At 40.9% G+C, this 24,530-nt stretch overlaps 1 protein-coding gene across 1 annotated transcript; it reads left to right on the plus strand.

The window, feature by feature from the left end:
* Positions 1-21,364: 21,364 nt before the first annotated feature.
* Positions 21,365-23,279, plus strand: LOC109523409 (C-X-C chemokine receptor type 4). Its single transcript, XM_019882550.1, has 2 exons — positions 21,365-21,484; positions 21,769-23,279. Exon 2 carries the CDS (start codon positions 21,775-21,777, stop codon positions 22,894-22,896), a length of 1,122 nt encoding a protein of 373 aa, XP_019738109.1. The 5' UTR covers positions 21,365-21,484; positions 21,769-21,774; the 3' UTR covers positions 22,897-23,279.
* Positions 23,280-24,530: the final 1,251 nt, after the last annotated feature.

The raw sequence follows: 24,530 nt of genomic DNA on the forward strand, positions 1-24,530 counted from the left end.
TGCTGCTTTATAACAGCTTGTGATCAATGTTAGGGAAGAGGTGTGAAAGTTTATTGATCTCACTGTGGACATCTGTGGCATCTATCAGTCAGACTGGTGGGCCTTTAGAGAAGGGGAAGTGTGTGATGTGCGGTTTGATGTGCGTGCATGTGATGAGGTAGTCAGACAACAACAAAAATGAAAAACAGGTTCATTGCGAGTTCAACGTGTTCTTCCGGCGACATCAACTTTGTTTTTGGTTGCTCTTGTTCTTATTTTGCTGCCTTGTTTGTTTTCCTTTCTTTCTGGATACTTCTCATCGCCCCTCACTCTACTGCAATTATACCCAATATACCCCTTAAAGACAATGGAGGGACCCGGCACTGGGCCATATATTGTACAGTACATCAACATCCATGAACCTTTTATCATCAGTAACCTGATCCACTTTAGTTATCCAATTAATCAGTCAATCAATCAATCAATCAGGGAAAAGGTTATGCCTATCAGCATAGTTTGGGGGAAAAAATCATTTTTTCCTTTGTGACTATGTTGGTGCACAAGACCATAAAGGAATGCTTGGATGAGTTTGTTGTGACAGACCTTGAGAGCTCCGACCTCAACCCCATGAAACACCTTTGATATGAACTCCAGCAGTTCAACGACACAGACATACACAGACACAAACACACGCACACTTCCAACATCAGTGACCTCACAAATGTTCTTCTGGCTGAATGAGCAAACCACTGCAGAAGAATCTTTCAGAAAGTTTTCCCAGATGACATAATAGCCACGTTTCCCAGAGATCCAATACCTATAAATCACCTTTACTGTGCACAACTACCCATCTGCGATGTTTTAAGAATGAGAATATAAAGCAGCTATGACACCAAAGCCCATTATTAAAGAAAAGAACCGAGGCAGCTTGCAGATATATTGAAGTGCTTGTTGAATAAATGAATCCTATATAACATAATGCAAAAGGAATTATTATTTAAAAAAAAAAAAAAAAAGATTTATGACATCTGGTACCTCCGTGAAACAAAGCTAGGTGCTGTCATTATGTGTGAAGAAGAAATATAAAAGCCCTCCAGATGATTCAGAAACTTGATGATGGGAGAAACGATCTTTCTCTGCCTATTATGATGGCAGCCAGCCCCCAAGCTTCCAAAGCCAGAAAAATCTAATGAATCATGGGGAATGAGACACGGATAACATAAGAAAAGGTATCTGTGCATGATGCGGGACGAGAAAACGAAGCAGCGGGTGTTGTGTTGTGTGTGTGTGTGTGTGTGTGTGTGTGTGTGTGTGTGTGTGTGTGTGTGTGTGTGTGTGTGTGTGTGTGTGTGTGTGTGTGTGTGTGTGTGTGTGTGTGTCATCATTACTGGAACTTTGTCACAGGCGCCAGACGCTGTAAGGTGAGAAAGACTGATAAAAGTCCACACAACAGAAAGGTGATTAAGATCAGGTTGCAGGTAAGGGAAAAAAATCCATTTCTATATACACTCCCTGAACACTTCATTTTGTACAACCGAATGTGATCCGGTGTGCAATGGGGGTATCAAAAGAATGTTTTCTTTACAAAGATCATATTTCTGACGGTGGGATTTAACAATGTTTTTTTTCTCCCCTGTTGTTGCGGTTGGAGTTTGATCTGCGCCGCAATGCATCATAATGAGAACTGCCTCGATTATTTTTTATTTTATTTCGTTACCGTACAGGAGCGTGGCAAAATATTAGAAAACCATTCATTGTAAAGGCAGAATGTTTTGAGATGTTTTTTGTACTTCATCTCCTTAAATGTTAAAGCATGCAAAGTGAACTTTCATTGGAAAGCGATACCGTAACAGCCATGTGAATGTCTTGGATGACAACATGTTCTGACATGACCAAGTGTGGGTACATGTCATGTTAACTTTCAGATTACTTTTTGCCACATTCGAATGAGAAATTCCCTGCTCGCCAAATCACCTACTGTACGTTAACCTTTCGAGAAGTAGGACCTGCTACCACTATGCCAGAACAGGTTAAATTTTGTGCTGCATACTTTTTTATTAACCTCGGTTTAAAGGGCAACCAATTATGTCTGTGCAATAGTAAGAAGGGTGCATTGAAGTGAGGGTGATGGATTCGAGTCAACATCTTTTCAGACACTTGGTTCTTTTTTAAATACACGCTGAATTTCATCTCTCACCCAAATCGTACAAACCAAATTATTTGAGAGATTTGCTTAGTTTGGTGTGATTCAAACGAAATAGCCCGCCTCAGATTTGCAAACGCAGATGAAACTTGCAATGTCTTTGTGATCTTTGTGTTTCTTCACGTCGTGAGTTGTCATAAAAAGAAGACAAAAACAGAAACGTTGACGAGTGAAGAATTGGGCCCTTCTTCACTATCTCTGTCAGCCAGGAAGACATAAAGACCCTTTTTTATAACAGAAGAGGTATTGCTTTCTCAAATTGCTTTGCTTAAGCAATCGTCGACCCCATAAAAAAGATACCCTTTGGCATTTTCACCCAAATGGCGTGCTGCAAACTTGAACAGAAAAGTCAGCGCCAACTTAAGTCACATTCATATTGAGTACTTCCGTGTCATGTTTGAAAAGAAGCAATTCATCTTGCACTTTAGAAACAAGAAACATTGCCCCAGAAACACCGATTGTAATGCCATGTGATATTGTTGACAGCAATCTGTCACATGTCACCTCATCTCATGACATTCTCCATTCAGGGCCATAGAAATGTCACCAGGGGAGAAAATGGGAACAAATCTGCTTGTTGAGTGACACCAACTGCTTTCGAGATTGGTGTGCCTGACCTGCAATGACAGGCAACAACAACTAAAACACACTATGATAAGCAGATTGCTCCATCCATCCATCCATTTTCTCATCTGATTTATCCTCGCAAGGGTCGCGGGGCGTGCTGGAGCCTATCCCAGCTGTCTTCGGGCAGTAGGCGGGGGACACCCTGAACTGGTTGCCAGCCAATCGCAGGGCACACAGAGACGAACAACCATCCACGCTCACACTCACACCTAGGGACAATTTAGAGTGTTCAATCAGCCTACCATGCATGTTTTTAGAATGTGGGAGGAAACCGCAGTACCCGGAGAAAACCCACGCAGGCCTGGGGAGAACATGCAAACTCCACACAGGGAGGCCGGAGCCGGAATTGAACCCGGTACCTCTGCACTGTGAGGTCGATGCGCTAACCACGTGTTAAATTAAAGGTGAAGAATGTCAAAGTGGCCCTTTCATTTTTCTGTAAAGTTTGGATGTCCTGAAATTAAAATGTGGACACCTCTGCTCCAGATTGTTTTCCACCCCTCATACTTCATTTGCTGCCATTGAATCTTATTACATCTAAAACACTTAGGATACTCAAAACAGCCAACCAGCTGTGACCACAGCTTCCTGTCTCAACATCTGCTAATGTATATGTCAAAGGGTCTTAACATTTGTCAGACAACATATAAAACCAGATGGAAAGCTCCCAAGGGGCTCAAGAGGCAATCTATAATTCAATTACTGTGTATACACACACACACACACACACACACACACACACACACACACACACACACACACACATATGTCAGAGAAAGACATAAGTAGCAAGTAGCCAGTGGGTACGACAGAAAGAAGTCCTTACTGGTCCAAACATGCCCACAGGCAAGGGGCCCATGATGGATCAGAATTGATTTGATTTGAAGCAAGTGTGAAAGCTTCCGTCAGTGGCCTCTGCCAGAGAGGTTGAACCATGATTGAGCAATGGCTGTCTGGAGGCTTTGCTCAGGAAACTGCTAATGGATAAGACGGACCTACTGCTCACAGTAACCTTTTTGTGCTAAATCATTGCAAATTGAATGTTAGTTTAATATCGGTCAAATACATTTATGCTCAACATTTTCCATTCGGAAAAGTAAACAGAAAGTAGCAGTAAGAAGTTATTAATGAGCCAATGTGTATCTGAGAAAAAAAACTGACTTGTTGTCCTTCCTAGATTAAGATGCAGTACTTTGACTAGAAAAATTACTCAGATTGAGATTGTGTGGCGGTACCGCACAAAGTGACAAGGAGATAATGAAGTTATTGTGCAAGGTACTGTATGTCAGCCCTCAAAACTGGCAACACGACAAACAAACAATTTGAAGTACTACCACCCAAGTGATTATGTGAAAAGCACGAAAATGTGATTAGAGTCTGTATTGCACCAGCATGTCGCATTAGCATTTTGCTGACTTGTTGTTGTCCTTCCTAGATTAAGATGCAGACTAGAAAAATTACTCAGATTGAGTCACAAAGTGACAAGGAGATAATGAAGTTATTGTGCAAGGTACTGTATGTCAGCTCTCAAAACTGGCAACACGACAAACAAACAATTTGAAGTACTACCACCCAAGTGATTATGTGAAAAGCACGAAAATGTGATTAGAGTCTGTATTGCAACAGCATGTCGCATTAGCATTTTGCCGCTACTAATTACTACTGAGCCAACAGAACAAACCAGCAATCAATCATTAGGGTGGTTCAAATTAACTTTTTTTTTTAATCTATGCTACCGTGGTGGATTATGGTTTGGTTTCTTTTGTCAGATTTTAAATGTAATCAGTCCCACAACCCCACTCGTAGTTGGCCATTTTAGCGATAGTCTGTAGGTAATGAATGTGATATCTGTTGCGATATGAGTGGAATTGGGTTCATTTTGGAATGTAACCTTCTGTTAATTATGTTTATTACGAATTAATAAATACATATAGACAGCATTTACGTGTACATACACAACTTAACTTGTGATCATTGTCACCAGAAATGAGCTTCTAATTGCTACGATGCCCCCAGTTTAAGGCCTTGATTTGCCTCCTTTCAGATGAAGAGATAAATGTAATCAGTCCCACAACCCCACTCGTGGTTGGCCATTTTGGCAATAGTCTATATCTGTGATATCTGTTGCGGTATGAGTGGAGCTGGGTTCATTTTGGAATGTAACCTTCTGTTAATTATGTTTATTACGAATTAATAAATACATATAGACAGCATTTACGTGTACATACACAACTTAACTTGCGATCATCGTGCTTTTAATTGCTACGATGCCCCCAGGTTAAGGCCTTGATTTGCCTCCTTTCAGATGAAGAGAACAAATTTATAAGTACAATCAATAAACGCCATGACACAATGCACATTTACTCAGATCCCAATACAGGCTGGTGATGGCAGATGAGAACTAGAAATTATTGAGATGATCAGCCCTCCGCCACAGTGGTCATTAACTACCAGGATAACAGCATCCCTGTGATTCAGGTCTCGGTTCATTTCTGAATATCCTTCAACATCTTTCACAACTTTCTCTGTTACATCACTGCCTACCTGCAGGTCTCTGAAAAGGAGCACAAGTAGTGAGAATTCCCATTTTGAATCCATTGTGAGGGAGGAATGCACATCCAGTCGGTTGTGGCATCAACAAGTAGAAATTTCATCCAGGATGTTTCTAAGATGAAATCAGCTACAGGGTTAAAGTGTGACGGGGATTGTTGAGCTTCCAGTCCTGCTTCCTAGCTCTTTCTGTACTTTGAGCAACCGTTCCCTGTAAAACATCACCGATCGTACAACTTGTTGGGCCAGTCTTCGATGGCTTAGTTGCCACATCAAAAAGTTGATCTATGTTCAGAAGAAATGTTCTCAGTGGATTTCTTTCCTTCTGAAGCCAGAAAACATACTTGCAAAGAGTCAGCACTCTTCTATTATGGAGTAAATTTTAACCTGAATCCTGTCATTTCTCCTTGTTGGAATATGTGTAATTGTCGAAATGTCCTGAATGTCCTTTACAATTCGATGTGCTATTATCTTTCTTACCTTATGGTGTATGAGCCTTCTGGTAGGCAACTTTGAAGATGGACCTACACTGAGTGGTCCTCCAATCATGTCATCTTTGCTGGCTTCTGGATTGTTTTTCACTCTCAGTTTTTGGCTTGGCTGCTGTTAGATTCCTTTCCTCTTCTGAACTGAGCTTCAGATGTTTAGGAGGAAGTTCCGGTGATCATTGGTAGCCTGAGAGGACTGTCTTTCTTCCTCCCTGTATTCAGGGAAGTGGAAGGTGGAGGTGGTGAGACGCTGACATCACATGGTTTGGCAGGCCTCTCACTTCTGCCAGGTTTCCCAGGCATTTTAATGTTCAGCACGATGACCTGAGAGCTTGACATCTTCCTTCATCTGAAAAACAAGGACCCTGAACTGTGGTTAAAATGAACCAAGATACACTCTGAATGTATATCAACAGATAGCACATTCTTCACCTCATAATCTGAATATGTAAAAATATCGAGGTTTAGCGAAATTGGCCAATTTTGAGGGATTGTGGAACCCCTAAAATAATGTATTTAAAAAGTGTCCTTCTCAGCCACCCTAATCAAACATGTCATCTTTTGCAAAGAGCAATGGCACCGTATGCGGCATCATGACTTCAAAATTATAATGTTTACATTTTAGGGCGTATTCATTATTCCTAAGGGGGCCACTGTGTTTATTTTGGGTCTTGCATACCTGCTAAAACCCTCAACACTGGAAAGTATTTAATTGTTGTGTGTCTTTTTTTTTTTTTTTTTTTAGATTTGTTGTACTGTCGATAAAAACAGTTTTATTAAGTTTCTGTTCTGCTTTGTCAATTTTTTAAAAATGTGTACTTATATGTTCATAAAATCTTAAAATTATAATAAAACTACCAATTAAAAGAGAGAGAGAGGGAGAGAGAGAGAGAGAGAGAGAGAGAGAGAGAGAGAGAGAGAGAGAGAGAGAGAGAGAGAGAGAGAGTGTGAGAGAGAGATTGTGGTAATAATGGACAAAATTAAACCATAATCCCCCACTCCTTCACCCCCGAATGGTTGCCAGCCCGTGCAAAACATTGACGTGTGTATGAACGATCTGTGGTGGAAGACAAAAAAGGCTGGGGACCTCTGCTTAGAGTTATTTCACATTAAGCAAGAATGCTCCAGTGGTGCTTTATTTTTCAATTTATTTCTTAAGCCCCAAAGCAATGAGGTTTCATGCAGAAAATGAGTCATCAAAGAGACACAAAATCCCTGCCTGCCTGCCTGCCTATATGTATATATCTATCTATCTAGCTAGCTAGTTAGCTACTTATCTAGCTAGCTGTCTTTCTATCTAGCTATCTATCTGTCTAAGCAAGATGTCTTGGTGTCTCTTACACAAGGCAAAGGGCAGTTGATGTACAATACCTGTGTTTTTATCTCGGTACAAGACCGAGGTAAACAGAGAGTATCAGCATGAAGTCAACTGAAACACAAACCACACTCCCACTGCCATACTGATGTTATGGATTACAACCCGAAAGCTTTGTTGACACTTCTGATAACGACATATTCTGTCAGCTGCCTTGGAGCGTCCCTCTTCAGCCACTGTGACTCAAAGCAAATAACCAAGTGTCTCAATACCTGACAGATAGTAATCAGTCGGAAAAAAATGAAACTTTATGGTAGCACGCTCCCACCTGAGGCCTAAAAATTCTTCATGTGTCCCCCAGAAAGCCAGTCCATCGTCTCCCAGCGCCAACCATTGACACATACTGTGTGGTTCATGAGTCATATTTCCGCTCTTTCTGTTCCTGGTTCTTTTTTTTCTGACTGGAAATGTGTTTTTACCGCACTTAAATAGCAAACAGCGGAGAACAAGAAGCATCTACCATATCCTCATCAATTTTTCTTTTTCCCATGGAATGTAGTATAACTCCTGTGCCAACAATGTTGCCGCTACATATGCTATAAACAACTCTAAGACACAGAGCTCTCCGAAATATTTCAAAAACTACAAGACCGGATGTTGGTTGTAGCCCTGCAAATCCACATGTATTATTGAGTCCACATCTTTGTTTACACAAAAACACAATAATCCTCACAGATTTGAGGTGATGGGTTCCTGTAAAGGCAACACTCGGTATCAGCAATCCCAATCTACAATCTTTGGCAAAGAATTCAATTGTGCTGGGGAAAATAAACCCAGAGGCATGACTACAAAGGAGCCCGTTTCAGGCCAGAGAGTTTGGGTTGGGGAGGAAGTTGTATCATTTAGACAGTGAAACACAGCCCGTTGGTTTGTTTATCTTAAAAACAAAAAAGGTAATTCACAAGGGGAACTCCCTGCTGCTGCTGCTGCTGCTGCTGCTGCTGCTACGCACACACATCAGCTGCTACATCCTTGAATTTTGACGTGCTGTTTCAAGTAATATGTACATATTTCAGTGAGAATCCTTGGTGCATAGGATAAAAGAGTGTGAAAAACAATTGCGTGCACGCATTTCCAATGGCATCACTTTGATTGCTTTAAAAATAAAGCGTTATTTGAGTCATTTGGTTAAAGTGAGTCTGAAAGCTAACTTAAGAAAAACTTTTACATGGCAATGGCAGGTTTTACTGTCGACAGCTCCACCCTGCAGACAGTAGGCAATCGCAAAAAAAAAAAAAGTTCTGAGTCCGCTGGCTGTAGACGGTGTCATCTTTCAGACAAGGAGGCACCACAGGAGCAGTGAAATGTCCCTTTGGCACAGCCTGATAGATGGTCCTCCCTTTGGTGCTTTGTTCTGGTTTGGTGCTGAGCATTTGTCCCCAAACCAAGTCATTGCTTTAGGACACCCTTCGTGGACACAAATTCTCACATGGAAACATCTGCATCGTTTCTTTTCCATCACTGTGTTTCAATAATGTATGACGATGAATGAGGCCCCCTTGTGCTGAGTGGCGCTGTAAATCAGCACGGTCAGTAAAGAGTGACTGGATAGCAGAGGTTTTCATTGATTTTACATTTAGAACTTAAAAGTGGTGCTTCTGCGTCTTCCTGCTTGATGCTTGACAGCTCAGTGGAAGCATCCAGTGAAGCATGGACTGTCATTTTGAACTAATTCACTCAGTATTAGTAAAATTAAGTAAATAAATAAATCATTTGAATGATGGGGCATTTATTTGTATGTTACAACAAAATGTGTCAACCATGAGAGGCACTAACATTTGCAGAAAAAAAGATGTGAACTCCGCCAAAAATCATCTGTTATAAAATAATCTGTCTGTCCATCCATCTTTTCACCAGACTTTTTAATAGAACCAACGAGGCTAGAAATACTAGGCGTTACATGATCAAGATTTCTTGGCAGGTTGTAACAAACTTGTGTCCTGTTTAATGACCCTCAACAGAAGTATTCTCAACCGTTTTTGCCAATTTTTAGCAATCTTTGCACTGCCACCAGAAAGACAAGTAAAGGGCGTAAAAATGTGCTCATGGTTGGTTCGCTTCCCGTAAACGTCTTTTCTCAGCATAATCCAAACCTGATGAGTTGTCCAAGCCAAAATTCACACTACGACAACAAAAGCAGCACAGTGTGCTGCGAAAGTGATAAGATATCCGTTACACCTGCTTCGTCGCAACCGGGATTGATACTATTTGAGCTGATACCACTAAGGTCAATTCCAAAACTTTAAACATTCATACAGTTGATACTCCAGTCATTTGAGGCACTGTATCTGCAGTATTGTACCACAAGGGAAATCAGTACTGGTATTGAGTCTCGGTCTTACACAAGGAACGCACAAGCAGCAGAGGGGCTTTCCGTCCAGCAATTAAAGTCGTTACTACAGTTACATACCATATCTTATCGTAACAGCTGTAATTTATTTGTGGTGGCTGGCCACAGGTAAATGTGTGTGGGAGACACTGCAGCTGTCAAACATCAAGTGGTGATCTGTAGAAAGTCTAATAAATACCCTTACATACAGCGGACATCCCACCTCCAAAGCTTGAAATGTGCCCCCTATTCTGTGTCTGTGCTGTTCAGTTTAATTTTTTTTGCGGGGGGGGGGGGGCTGAAGTGCAATACGATTCAGCAACACAAAACAGGTGGTAAATAGAAAACACACGTGTTACTTTCCTCACTCCCTCACACCTGTCCAAAGTATCTCAATTCAGATGATGACATTTTAAACATAACAGCTTGAATGAGTGGGTTCACTGCCTTTATTTATCCTCCTTCATGTAATAGAAACTACTTCAATCTGACAGGTTTAAAAACACGACGGCGGAAGTGAACGCATTCTCAACTCTAAAGGTGGGTGTGTGATGAGCCTGACTGTGACAGTTTTACAAGATTACCACTCTTTGTAAGATTACACGCACCTTGCTGGCTGGCCTCTCACCTCTCCCTGAAAATGGAATCTCATCGCTTCCAATGGGGAAAAAAAAGTGAACATGTCACACCTGACCCATCCATCACCCCTTGTTTGTGTGTGTGTGTGTAAGAGAGCGAGAGAAACATCCTCCGGATGCACAACTAGAGCAGGGTGCTCACTAATTTGTAACATTTAAACTGTTTTTTTTTAAAATGTGAGCGACCAAATACTTAAATACCAAAAACACGGTAAGTGTGTATTTACTGCACTTACAATGCGCGATGTACGGTACTCAAAATGACCAAACCGGCACATCGTATATTGAACGATAACGCCCCAGACAATCACGTTTCTCGGAAACCAGATGTAGGTCATAGTACCAAGACTGACCTGTGAGAGGCAGCATGGTGCCACAGGGCATCCGGATTGCCGTAAAATAGAAAGAAGGAGAAACAGAACATGCTAGACCAGGGGTGTCCAAAGTCGGTCCTCAAGGGCCGCTGTCTTGCCTGTTTTCCAGCTCTCCCAAGAGCAACACACCTGATTCAAAGAATCAAGAACGTTCTAATGCTGCTTCAGAGCTGGCTGATGAGCTGATCATCTGAATTAGGTGTGTTGCAGCCGAGAGAGCTGGACATGCCTGTGCTAGGCCAACTGTTGGCTTATTAGGGAGCCACATTGCAGTGGCAAAAGAGTTTGCCACTGCAATTTGGAATATCCATCTTTCTGTTTTCTCCCTGTATTGGTCTTTCACTAAAACTTCCAGGTAACTGACTGAGAGTATTCTTCATTGACTGTCCTTGCCTTCATGGCCCAAAGAGTGATTGTCCACAATGAAGATGATGGTTTTTAGAGATTAATGCTATTTAATGCTATTTAATCTAAATTGATTGGATTTGCAGCATGAGAAATGCCAAGTTTATGATGACAGGAGACAGTTGCCTCCATTCAGCCACACCTGCTCTGGCTCCGGGCAGGTAATTACAGTATACCTGTAGGCCTGTAGAGGGGGCACAACACACTCACACACAAAGGGCTAATGATGGCTCCAAATCTCCCATCTTGTGAAACATTGTAGGAGAAGATTGAGCATTCGTTTTTGTTGTTGTTGGCAAAAGAGAGTTGTACCCAGTATTAACATCAGGGGTGCTAATAATTTTGGCACATGTTATTTGATGGAGAAAAAAAAATACATTTTTCTTGATGTGGGATTTGGTTTACCCACTGGATAAATAAATAGATTGATAATTTGCCCCGTATTAGCATAGAGACAGAACAGGAAATGGTCGAGTATGCAGAAAAATACCCCGGTTGTAAGTCTGTCGTGAACAGCGTTGTGTAATGTTCCTTTACACTTTTTTGTCTCAGCCGTAATGTGCATTAGAAATTGGTTGACAACTGTTCATGTTTTCAAACAAAGCAAGCTTCATGAATACAAAAACAGCTAAAAACATTAAATTGGATGTTGTAAAGCAGAATGATTTTCCTCTTTAAGGTTGGCAAGTTCATAAAGCACTTGAAGTGTTCTCCTACGGGAGGTAATGATATAGTCCAGTTGGCAGCTGGTTGATTGGCTCTTTCTCCTTGGTCACCTGACTCTCGAAAGCTTATCTGCTGTCATCTGGTTCATTGTTGGTGTTATCTGAGGTGATCAGGACCGAGCTGTGCCTCAGTTTGCATCTCATGCAATGTCCTTTTGGGCCAGATGGAGAAACCTCACCTGCAAGGAGCCTGAAAGGACACTTGTTGGGATCTTCAGTCACATACAAAAGCAGCAGAAGGGCCGTATTGGAATTTAGAGTTAAGAGAATTACAGCGGCATTCTTCTTGGGGCATATGTAACCTTGTTTGGTTGAGAAAACTAAAATAAATAATAGGAGCAGGTCACTCATTAAAGCCGCTGTAAAATGAAAATAAATGTCTTGCAAAATGCGTGCGAAGCAAAACCACAATGGAGACGTTGGTGAAAAAGGAAAGGGAACCCCGGTTGCATTTATCATGAAGTCATATAAAAACCACGCTGCCTATGCAACATGTTGTATTTCCCAACTAGTCTTGGCTTGTTTTGCATCTTGTCTCCTGTAAATTGTCATTTCTGTCTTAAATACTGAAGGGCATTGCCAAAATATTTCAGCCTTTTTAAATGTTTTTCCCTTGATATGTACAGACTCCATGTCGGAACCGGCAGTAGAAGGATGGAGGAATGTAATCAAAATTGGCAACATTTGTACCCACCAACTTTGTCAATAGTGCAAAAAAGTTGACTTGTTAGTATTCCACAAAGAAGAAAAAATTAAATAAATCCTGTGAGTCCACCACTACTGAAGTGGCGAGATATTGGTTTATGTGTTTCTATTGATGTCCTGCAGTGACCCTGAAATAAATTCACCACACATGGTGGGCACAAAATGTAGGAAAGCATGAATAAATTTCATACTGGAATATGGAACCATAGAAAGATTTGTATTCAGTACGGATGAGCAGCTCCTTCTGCATAGCACTTGCGCTACATTTTGATTTTCGTGAAGTATTGTGACCTTGATTGAGGTCAAGGAAAGTGCTTTAATGAGCCGACAACACATGCAACCATAGTGAAAAGTAGAACGTTTAAAAAGGGTGACTTCTGAAGATAAGAAGTGTGCTTTTGGAGAGATTCTCTTGTTGAAGACAGTGCTCTCTTCAAACACAAACTTACATGCGTGCAAAGAGGATGTTTTGTGCGAAACGATAATCATTCATGTTGGCTGAAAGTATTTTTTACTCAATTTCCCCTTGTTTGAGAGATTTCTTGTGCCATTATATTGACGTGTGTCTCACGGAGACAATTTGATGTGTTTGGGGAGCGGCACAATAAATATAAACAAAGACAAAAAGCACATTAAGGATGTTCTTTCTCTCCAATGAGTTAGGTTGGAACACACAAAAATACCCTGATGGAACCTTGACTGGGAGATGAATAGCGAGATAGAGAAGTCGTGCATTCCAGAGTGAAATGGTGTGCATTTTGCATGAGCCTAGGCATGCAGGACATTCATATCAAAATAAGTCACACAAAAACACCGCATTCTTCATCAGAGGCCAAATTCTCATATTGATAAGAACAAAACCACCTCAAACTAAAACAGTGTTTCTTTATTGACTCAAGGCCGCCATTTTATGGAAACATATCACAGTACACCACAAAACTAAATTCTATCAAATTGACTCGCGTGAAATGTTTGAGGCATGAAAATGCATCTGCTTAAAGCCTTTGGTGGCCGCAATTTATCCCACCAGGTCATGGGGCTGTTCCACAACACGACGATGAGGCGCTCTAATGCCGCCATGCTACTGCAAAGCCCCTGTCCAAACGCTGGCTTCGACGTCTTTGTACTATTTCATTTATTAATCTCACTTTTCTGCTTTCTGTCTGTGACGTGCATACACTCATTGCCAGCAACAAGGCACTCTAAGAGACTACGGACTATTTGAAGGAAAGATGTATTTTCGGAGGTGTAAGCATTTGATAGGTAGCTTACTGCAGATTGCAATTGTGCTGGGTAGCTGCTGATGTTAGCAGAATAGAATAGAATAGAACTTTTGGGAAGAGAACAATGAAAATCAGTTAAGCATCTCACAATATGCGGGGGAGGGGCAACGAATGCTTGGGCTGAGTACGTGCCCAGACCCAGTTTTAGCCACGCCCCAAGAATCAGGAAAACAGAAATGGTGGAAATCAGTTGAATGCTCGATCGCCACAGTTGAGTCCTACATAGTTCTCAGTTCTTGCATATTTTCAGCAATTTTCTTCAAAAATATCTGTGATGCACACAGAAACAAATCTCTGAATTCACTTTTCAGAGTGTTTTTTTAGTCTTGCAGAGAGCAGAAGTGTCAACAAATCTCAAAGCGTTGACAATAATAAATAGTGTTATGCGTTTATGGAGTCAAGACAGGAGCGTGTCTTTTTTTTTTTTGTTCTGATCATGCACCGTTAACATCTGAAGTCAACTTTAACAGCCAAGGCTTTCAGTTATTTTTCTACAAGACCCATGAAAAGTGAAGGTGACATTTAAGCAGAGGTGTCATTATGCGGAAATTATCCTGCGGAGGGATGAGTTGCAGCTGGAGGCTTGCCGTTGACTGCACACCACTGCTCTCTTTCCTTTATCTCAATAGCATTCTTCTATCTCATTTCAATAGCCATTCTACGGCGAAGAGCCCCCTTCGCCATCATTCACACTTCTTGTGATTTGTATTCTAAGTAGCTCACAGATCTTTTGTATGCCGAGGCCGATAGCAATCTCAATCCTCGTGCCGACAGTGGAGACAGCAGCTTTCCTGCCAGAGCTGAAAGGGAGGGATCTTGTTTGTTTTAAGGAGGGAAATCTCTTAAATCAAAATGGTACATGGTAATAAGCTCCAAGTACATCCAGAAGCCATGGCGGTGCATCGATTGGAGTGATTATACTTCTTATAATGACTCAAAGATCAGTTCTATTTGTAGGGATGGGAGTTAAACCAATAATGCCGCTGGTAAATACCTAAACTTAAAATGTAGAAGCAGGATTTATACTGACTCTAATTTTAACTTGTCCTTTAAATTCATACTGTACACAATCTATGATCAAAGCTCACTCTGATTTAGAAGCCTCAAATGTGACTTTTTACATTTTAAGTCTTCTGAAAATGATTCACCTCAGCTGGTGAAACTAGTAAGCTTTTTGTTTGTACCAAAGAGCTACATATAATTGTAGATTGTAGAATGTTGATGATTCAAAGCATGGGTGTCAAACCCATTTTTTGTCACAGGCCACTTTTTAGTCACAGTTTCCCTTGAAGGGCCGTTATGACTGTAAGAGAAGTCAAGAAAAACGGTTTGTTGCACTATTGTTTAAGTTACTGAAATGAGGCGTTTGGTAACAAGAAAATGCTGACAATATCTCTTATTCATTACATATGAGAATTTGAAATTCTGGTACAGATTTTAGCAAGCATCGTGGAAGTTGACACGTTTCATTTGGTTTCCTGGGCCACATAAAATGAGGCTTTGAGTTTGACACGTGATTTAAAATAACATACTGCATCAGTACTGAAGCAGTGACCGTTAAAGAAAAGACTGCATAGTTTTGGGTGTACAGTCCATTTCAATTATTTTTAAATTTTTTAAAACATTTATGACAAAGAAGCACATTTAGAAAGATAGAGCTTTATCTTCAAACTCCCTACAATGATGCATTCACAAGCCAGAAAGGCACTTGGCACTTGGAGTTCAGCTTTTTTTTTTTTTAATGATCTATTTTCAGTCAAGCGGTCGTCACAGATACAAGTGCACTTTGGCTGTCCATCATAAAATGCATTATTACACCCGCCCCCCCAAAAGAAGAATATATATATCTGTCACTCAGGAGTGTCAGTGGCATTTTTGGGAGTAATTTATGTTGCAAAAAAAAAAACAACAACAACAACACGTAGAACTACAGCTCGGTAAAGTATGTTATTTTATTGGATTATAATTACTGATATATCAATACCAGCCAGGCAAGGGCTTCCGCTTGTTGTGAAATTCGTTGCCACCACTCTTGCGTGCAATCCAAGATTAAAAAAAAAATGTTCAAGTGACTGCTCATACCTTGAAAAATATGTAAATCCGGTAATTCGTATATCAAGGTAACACATTTATTGTAGACTTTTTGCGGTTTGTTGCAATTCCATGCAGACAAACGGGAGAATTTGAAGACTTGTGTTCAAAACAAAAATAACTCTAAATAACTAAAATTCACAAAAAGAGAACAGTTTCATCGAGTGGTCGAGTGAAAGTAGAGACGAAATAATGCTCACAGATGAAAACCAGTTGTGCTTACAGACTGATAACACAGCAAATGCCTGCGTCTGGATAGTGTTGATAAGAGCAACATAGCAATACAGTGGCCTTCCTCCGAGCTGCAGATTCTCCCCGTTTCTCTCTCCGGGAGTCCCTCTGAGGCAGCCAAACACAAAGGATGACTCTAAAACTCCTTTGATAAACCTCTGAAGTGCTTTCTGCTCTTATTGGGGTCAATCAGCATGTGTGTGACTGATGATTGTTGATGATTAGATGATAATAATTGACTTACTGAATCAGAGTTGTGAAGACTGAGCTCCTAATTAATTTTTGTCTGCTAGTTGAGTGAGAAAGCACAACATCATATTCACGTTAAATAATTTCATTTCTGTCTTCAAGGTGACAACAAAAATACAAATACAGTAAACAACACATCAGTTCAAGCCTCTGTAACAACCCATGACAGATGGCTGGAACATCTATTATAGTGTGCAATGGGTGAACTTCCCTATTTGAAAATATCAGCCCGCTCTCGAAGTTACATAACACCTTGCTGCGGTTGTTTGGAAACTCACAGCTGTAAACTGATCTTTTTTTTTTCTTTTTTTTTTTTAAATAGTAGTTGGAGCATGAATTATAATCTTTCATGAGCCTAAAGAGGTTATTAAGACGTGAAGTGTGACTGTATACATAAGATATTGGTCATTTTAATTTCCCTTTGCTGCATATTATTCTATTTGAAGGCATTCAAAACATGCAGAGATGCTTTTAAAACCAGCTTGAAAGCAATGAAATCAATGACACACATCAATGTATAAAATCTATCACCGGTCTCATATTTCAAAGACACGGCTTAGCATTTGCATTTCTCCTGCTGCAGATTAAGTTTCAGACACCCGCCAGCCTGCTCTCTGAGGAGGGAGGCAGGTTCGTGTGGCCGAGACCTGTCATCACTAACTTAACTGAAATCAGAGAGGATTGGCAAAGCTGCGAGAGAGAGAGAGAGAGAGAGAGAGAGAGAGAGAGAGAGAGAGAGAGAGAGAGAGAGTCGAGTCATATGCCCTAAGGCTGTTTGATTGAAATCCCTCATTATAGCATGTAAGGTACTTTGCACATCCACTGGGGTTATTCAGCACTTTGGAGTGGAGACATAATACTTAAACACTCTAAGAAGGCAGGAGGAGATTCCCAATTTAGTTGACATCCAAAACATTTGGCAAGGCAGCATATTTCATACATGTGATACATATGTAAAAGACCGCACATACACAAGGTCACTCAGTGTGCTATGCAAAATACTACAAAATAAAAGATCATAAAATTCTACAATTTCTATCATAGGTGGGGGGGGGGGCACAGTTTGGAGCCTAACCTGAATTTAAAAGTTTTCACACTTTACCTCTATTGGCAGCTTATTTCATCTGTGTGCAGCACAACAGCTAAATGCCGTCTCACCATGTTTGCTACAAACTCTGAGCTGGACGAAGTGACCCGAGTCTGCAGACCTGACAGCCGTACTGGGTTTACATTACATTAACATTTTTTAATGTATTCTAGACCTAAACCATTCAGTGTTTTATGAACCAGTAGCAGAACTTTAAAGTCTATTATAGAAGGATTTTTCTGTGAGCATGTCTGAATCTGAATGGAAAGGCTCGTGTGGAATGAGTTGGCTGGCAGAATGTGTGAGGATGATATGATGATGATGACAAAATAATAATAATTAATAACAATAAAAATAACAACGATTTATGAGGCACCTTACAAGCGATCCAAGGATGCTTATGCTACGTTCACAACAAAGGTGAAACAACGATTTGCTTCATGTTTCGCTGGAGTTTGCTGCTACAACTGCTTCATTTGCAGTACGACAAAACAGAGAAGAGGAGCCGCTCCTCCTTCTCCTCTGTCAGAAAAAAAAAAAAACATATGAACATCGCGAGCCACTCACTTGGATGATGTTTGTGCTAAATAACGTTCGTTCATGGTAAATGCTATCGCTATCTTGGTTTACATTTCAACTGCTGTAAACAAGTACTTACACTTAGCAGATACGCCAACCTACTCACGCACCATTCTCTCGTCCTGCTCCTTTTTGGCTCTGTCCCGCCTTTGGAAGCTGGTTGCATTGTACGTACACCTCCCGTTGCCCATATTTCGCAATTGTTATTTTGTGCTACAGTGTTTCTCCGCAGTACCTGCAGAGGATGCCTTGCGTGTGAGACATAATTACATTCTCGATGCCGACTGGCTCTCCCTATGTGATGTGTGTCATTCAGTTCAAATTGACCAATTTAAAGGGATGTGCTGAAACCCACTTGCAGGCCCGGATTGGGTCACCTGCCTTTTCTGGCGAATTCATGCTGGGCCAGACTGCAATGTACATATATATTGCCTTAATTTTGGAGTATTTTTCCATTTTTCCAGTTTTTTTTTCCTTCTATAGTTCCACCAAAATTAATCAAAAGAACACTCAGAGTAAGGCCCGTGAGACGCCAGTTGCCCATCTTTTTGGACTGCTACTCTAGCTCACTCATTTGTTCCTTCCCACCCACAGTTAAGTTTTGAAAATAGTAAGTATCGTCCCGTCACAACACTTGAATCGGACGACCTTGTTATTGTTCATTTGTACTTCTAATATATTTGGTATTGTTCATTAAATTATATATCGCACTGACCTTTGTTTTAGTGTCACCAATAATTTTGTACCAAAAAAAAATTAAAAGTTTTCACACTTTACCTCTATTGGCAGCTTATTTCATCTGTGTGCAGCACAACAGCTAAATGCCGTCTCACCATGTTTGCTACAAACTCTGAGCTGGACGAAGTGACCCGAGTCTGCAGACCTGACAGCCGTACTGGGTTTACATTACATTAACATTTTTTAATGTATTCTAGACCTAAACCATTCAGTGTTTTATGAACCAGTAGCAGAACTTTAAAGTCTATTATAGAAGGATTTTTCTGTGAGCATGTCTGAATCTGAATGGAAAGGCTCGTGTGGAATGAGTTGGCTGGCAGAATGTGTGAGGATGATATGATGATGATGACAATAATAATAATAATAATAATAAAACTTGGATGATGTTTGTGCTAAATAACGTTCGTTCATGGTAAATGCTATCGCTATCTTGGTTTACATTTCAACTGCTGTAAACAAGTACTTACACTTAGCAGATACGCCAACCTACTCACGCACCATTCTCTCGTCCTGCTCCTTTTTGGCTCTGTCCCGCCTTTGGAAGCTGGTTGCATTGTACGTACACCTCCCGTTGCCCATATTTCGCAATTGTTATTTTGTGCTACAGTGTTTCTCCGCAGTACCTGCAGAGGATGCCTTGCGTGTGAGACATAATTACATTCTCGATGCCGACTGGCTCTCCCTATGTGATGTGTGTCATTCAGTTCAAATTGACCAATTTAAAGGGATGTGCTGAAACCCACTTGCAGGCCCGGATTGGGTCACCTGCCTTTTCTGGCGAATTCATGCTGGGCCAGACTGCAATGTACATATATATTGCCTTAATTTTGGAGTATTTTTCCATTTTTCCAGTTTTTTTTTCCTTCTATAGTTCCACCAAAATTAATCAAAAGAACACTCAGAGTAAGGCCCGTGAGACGCCAGTTGCCCATCTTTTTGGACTGCTACTCTAGCTCACTCATTTGTTCCTTCCCACCCACAGTTAAGTTTTGAAAATAGTAAGTATCGTCCCGTCACAACACTTGAATCGGACGACCTTGTTATTGTTCATTTGTACTTCTAATATATTTGGTATTGTTCATTAAATTATATATCGCACTGACCTTTGTTTTAGTGTCACCAATAATTTTGTACCAAAAAAAAATAAATTCCATGACTCAAAACCAATACTGTATGTTAAAGAAGCAATAACACAGTCATAAGTGTTACTTGTAACAGCAACAAAGCATGATTGGAGAGCCACCTACAATTGCCATTAGGGTGTAAATGTGTGTATCTTCATTAAAACGTAAACTAAAGTGGGCCGGTCTGAGCCCTTAAACTCCAGGGCTCAAAATGAGTCCCACTTCCAGCCCTGCCCACTCGTGTCAACTCAAATATCGACGCCAAAATGCAAATCAACCTTTCTGACAGAGGTGCCGAATTAGGTCCAGAAAGTAAACCCTGCCACAGCTTGTCTTTAGCCACAAGTGCTCGTTTACCTGAATAGAACCATCAGCATTTTAGCCGTGGATATTTCAATCGTGCCACTTGACACAGATTCACACCTATCTACACAAACTTTGTATGTAATTGCATCACCAGAATTCTGACTGACCATTGTATTACAATTCCTCCAAAGTGGAAATAAACTTCTTCTAAATTTGACACACTATAGGAAAAGGGTGTTGTGAACTATTCTGTCAAATTTGAATGATTAAATGTGATCGCTAAGTAGAGTATATTAAATCAGGCTTTTCTTTGTGATATGCACACACTAATGGCAGACAGACACACCCTAAAGATGTCGCTCCAGTGGACTATCCAAAGGGAATATGCATTTTTCGAGTGTGGGCGTAGCCAGCTAACTAACAGCACGTTGCAATTACACAGGTTATGTGAAGAAAGGTGCACAAAGTTTTTAAATAGTGAGGAAGGTGTTCATGCCTGTGCTGAAGTGAGTTACTCAGCAATGTTTTAGCCATGCCCAAAACATCAGAAGAACTGAAATGGTGAAGAAGGGTTTTTCACACGATAGCAGAAATCCATAAGTCAGTATTGCATATAACTCTCTGTCTTTGCACATTTTCACAAATTGCATTCAAACAAAGATGTGTTTACAACATATCATTACATTACAAATATCAGAATTCACTTTACAGGGTCTGTAATAAAGATAAAATCCACTGGAATGACAAAAGTGTTGCATCAGTCCACATGAACTAAACGACCTCCTATCCATACTTTACATGAGTATTTAAGTTTCTGACAACTTTTTACTCTTACTTCCTGCATTTGAACGCTGCTCTTTGTAGTCTATTTATGATGTCAAAATAGGCTTGTTACTTTTTCAACATTTTGTACTTAAGTATATTTTCAAGGCAGTAATTTTGTTCAGAAAGTAGTACTTCTACTTTTACCAACTAATACTTCTACTTTTACCAAATTCTTTTTTTTTTCCACTCTAAACTTCTTCTGAAGTACAGAGTGTGAGTGATTTTGCAACCTCTGGTGCCAGTGTATGAACGATGTACTTACTATATGTGCTGATACGTTAAGAAATGTTAAAAAAATGCTGCATTCAAAACGGGCAAAGTATACGACGCATATTTGTGTTTGATAAATGAGGCGGGCTTAAGAGACCGAAGTTTCAGAGCGCGGAATCTTTATAAAGTCCGGTCGTTTTTGGAACAGTGGGTGCCGCCTCTTTTGGGGGAGGGGTGCGGGTGGGGGACACCCAGGCACAGCATTTATTGAGGCGCGTGGTGCATCCACTCACAACACGCTGTTCAGATGCGCACACACGTAGCTGTCCTAACGTTTCATTAACTTGGTTTCTTAACTCGGAGGTGAGTTTTTTTTTGTTGTTGTTGTTTAATATCGCGAAGAATGTCATTGGTTTTCTGCAAGTAATAATTATTTGTGACAAATTGTATTCGCTACGTTTTTAATAAGATTCTGGTTGACTATTTGCTGTTTCTAATGACATTGCCGTTGTCTGTTTGAGTACATTATTAAACCAAGAGAAAAGTATCCAGTTTATCAAGACAACATTTCAGAATATGGCTGTTTTTGTATCTTTCACGTGGCGCAGGAAATTGCCACATATCTGACCATGCTTTTACTCATTTAGGTTGGTATGGATGTCTACTTTTCCATCAACATTTCTGACAACTTCTCAGAGGAGTCTGGAGACTTCGACCTGGACTTTCAGGAGCCGTGCAACCGAGCTCTCAGCGATGACTTTAAAAAGGCTTTCCTGCCAGCCATTTTTGGGATTATAATTGTTCTTGGCGTCATTGGCAACGGATTAGTAGTCATTGTGATGGGCTACCAGAAAAAGGTCAAAACAATGACAGATAAGTACAGGCTGCATCTCTCTGTGGCTGACCTGCTGCTTGTCTTCACGCTGCCCTTCTGGGCTGTGGACGCAGCCAAAAACTGGTACTTTGGAAGTTTCCTTTGTGTTTTTGTGCACATGATCTACACTGTCAACCTGTACAGCAGCGTGCTCATCCTGGCCTTTATCAGCCTGGACAGATACCTGGCTGTAGTGAGGGCCACTAACAGCCAAGCCACAAGGAAGCTTTTGGCAAGCAAAATCATCTATGTGGGCGTGTGGCTACCCGCCACTATCCTCACTGTACCCGACCTGGTGTTCGCTAGAACGCACGACACGGCCTCGTCGAACGTCTTCTTAATGATCAACGAAAGCATGGAGATGGCCGACTCCAGGATCGTCTGCCAGCGCATTTACCCCGAGGAGAACAGCCTGACGTGGAGGGCGGTTTTCCGCTTCCAGCACATCCTCGTGGGCTTCGTGCTGCCCGGCCTGGTCATTCTCATCTGCTATTGCATCATCATTGCCAAGCTGTCCCAAGGCGCCAAGGGTCAAGCGTTGAAGAAGAAAGCCCTGAAGACCACAGTCATCCTCATCCTGTGCTTCTTCTCCTGCTGGCTTCCATATTGCCTGGGCCTCTTTCTGGACACCCTCATAATGCTCAACGTGTTCACTGCTTCCTGTGTCCTGGAACAAGCAGTGGAGAAGTGGATCTGCATCACCGAAGCCTTAGCATATTTCCACTGCTGCCTTAACCCCATCCTGTATGCTTTCCTGGGAGTTAAATTCAAAAAGTCCGCCAGGAGCGCGTTGACTCTGAACAGCAGATCAAGTCAGAAAGCAACTCTTATGACAAAAAAGCGCGGGCAGATTTCATCAGTGTCGACTGAGTCAGAGTCTTCAAGTGTTTTGTCAAGTTAACTCGACCGAACCTCTAAAACGTGACACTTGAATCTCAGCTTTAATTCAACATTATACTACAATTTGTACAGCTGTAAAAAAAAAAAAAAAGAAAGAAAAAAAATGTTTGCCTTGTAAGGTTTGTTTCCCGAAAGCAAATTGTTTCCTTGTGCTTTCCAGTCAGGATTTGTTTTTGTAAAAACTGTGAGGTTGTCATATTAGGTTGAGCAAATTCCTTTATTGTGAGGGATGTAGCTCCTTCTGGAAACTGTAAATAGTTTGAAGAGTTTTGTGTGTTCGCACTTAAGTTGTGTGATTATCTTAAAGCTTTTTTATTTATTATTGTCATTCACACTGGAAGTTTTGTAACGGAGACAAATTGCATGCTGCTTTTTAAACCTTTTTTTAAAAAAAAATGTAAATGCATGTTGTTTTTTACCTAAAAATAAACAAATTCAATGCTTCTTATAATGATTGTGTGGTGTGTGTTTTCACTCAAGCAGCTCTCGTTGCCTCCAGGGGTTGGGGGATGTGTGTGTGTGTGTGTGTGTGTGTGTGCGCGCGTGTGCATGTGAATGTGTGTGTGTGCGTGAGTGTGTTTGTGTGTGTTGGTGGGCGGAGCCAAGGGGTCTCCCAACACAAATGTCCCCACCTGATCTAACTGGAAAGCAGAAGGAGGGCCGTGCGAACCCTATAATTGCAAGAACATCTGTGCACTTTTATCTTCAGCAGTCCTCCTACCAACGTTAAGAGTCTTCCTTTATAATTAAACCCCACATGGCGCTTTAAGAAAAGGAGAAAAAAAAAGTGTCGTCACATTTCTTCTTTGACCCCATTCATTTTGGCCCCATTGACACTGGGCTTGTATACAAGTGTTGAACCATTTAACCGTGTTCAACAGTTTTGTTCACCCCTCAACTATTGTCATCACAAAATGGGTTATAAAGTCAGAGAATGCAAAGGGTCAGGCACATTCTTTATTCAGTATTCACCCTATATATTAGAAGTAATCAGTTCTGTTGCACACGTTGACTTGACACCCCACCCCTTTTTTATTTATTTAGTGTTTTTTTTTTATTTTTTATTTTTTTTACTGAAACCGGTGACTGGTGAGTGATGTACAAGTTACAGACTAAAGGAAGCTGACAACAATAGATATTTAGAAGAATGGAGCCGACAAATGGCTGCTGTGCATCAACGTCGGTCTTCCTTTCAACCGACCAACGGAGGTACATTTCCATTTCTTTACATGTAAAAAGGTGTGAAGTGCCTGCATCAAGTCAAATGCTTTAGACACAGGATAAAACCCAGAGGTGGTTCTTCAGTTGGAAATGTTCCCAAATGACTCAGGATTAGCATAAGACCTTGACTGCCTTGCAGCCGGTGTAGGAAGAGATCTGAGGTTAACACGTCACTGTGTTCATCCAAAGCCTTTTCATCTGCCTCTTTCCCTGTCAAAATGCATCAACATTTGACTGGAGAATCACATTATTATACAGAAAAATGTACTGGCACACACAGGCAGCTCGGTGCAGGGTGTAGACTGACATCAAGAAGGACAAAATGAAAAAAAAAGTTGTTCCCCCTCCATGTCCATGTTCTTGTTTGCGTGTTTCGTTTCATGATGTCGTCTCAGATTACACTATTTCAATCGC

The sequence above is a fragment of the Hippocampus comes genome, unplaced genomic scaffold (genome assembly GCF_001891065.2).
Source record: "Hippocampus comes isolate QL1 unplaced genomic scaffold, H_comes_QL1_v1.1 scaffold111, whole genome shotgun sequence".
NCBI classification, from domain to species: domain Eukaryota; kingdom Metazoa; phylum Chordata; class Actinopteri; order Syngnathiformes; family Syngnathidae; genus Hippocampus; species Hippocampus comes.

What these genes read in the sequence shown, in the direction of transcription:
- LOC109523409 (XM_019882550.1), top strand. Translation starts at nt 21,775, where the DNA reads ATGGATGTCTACTTTTCCATCAACATTTCTGACAACTTCTCAGAGGAG.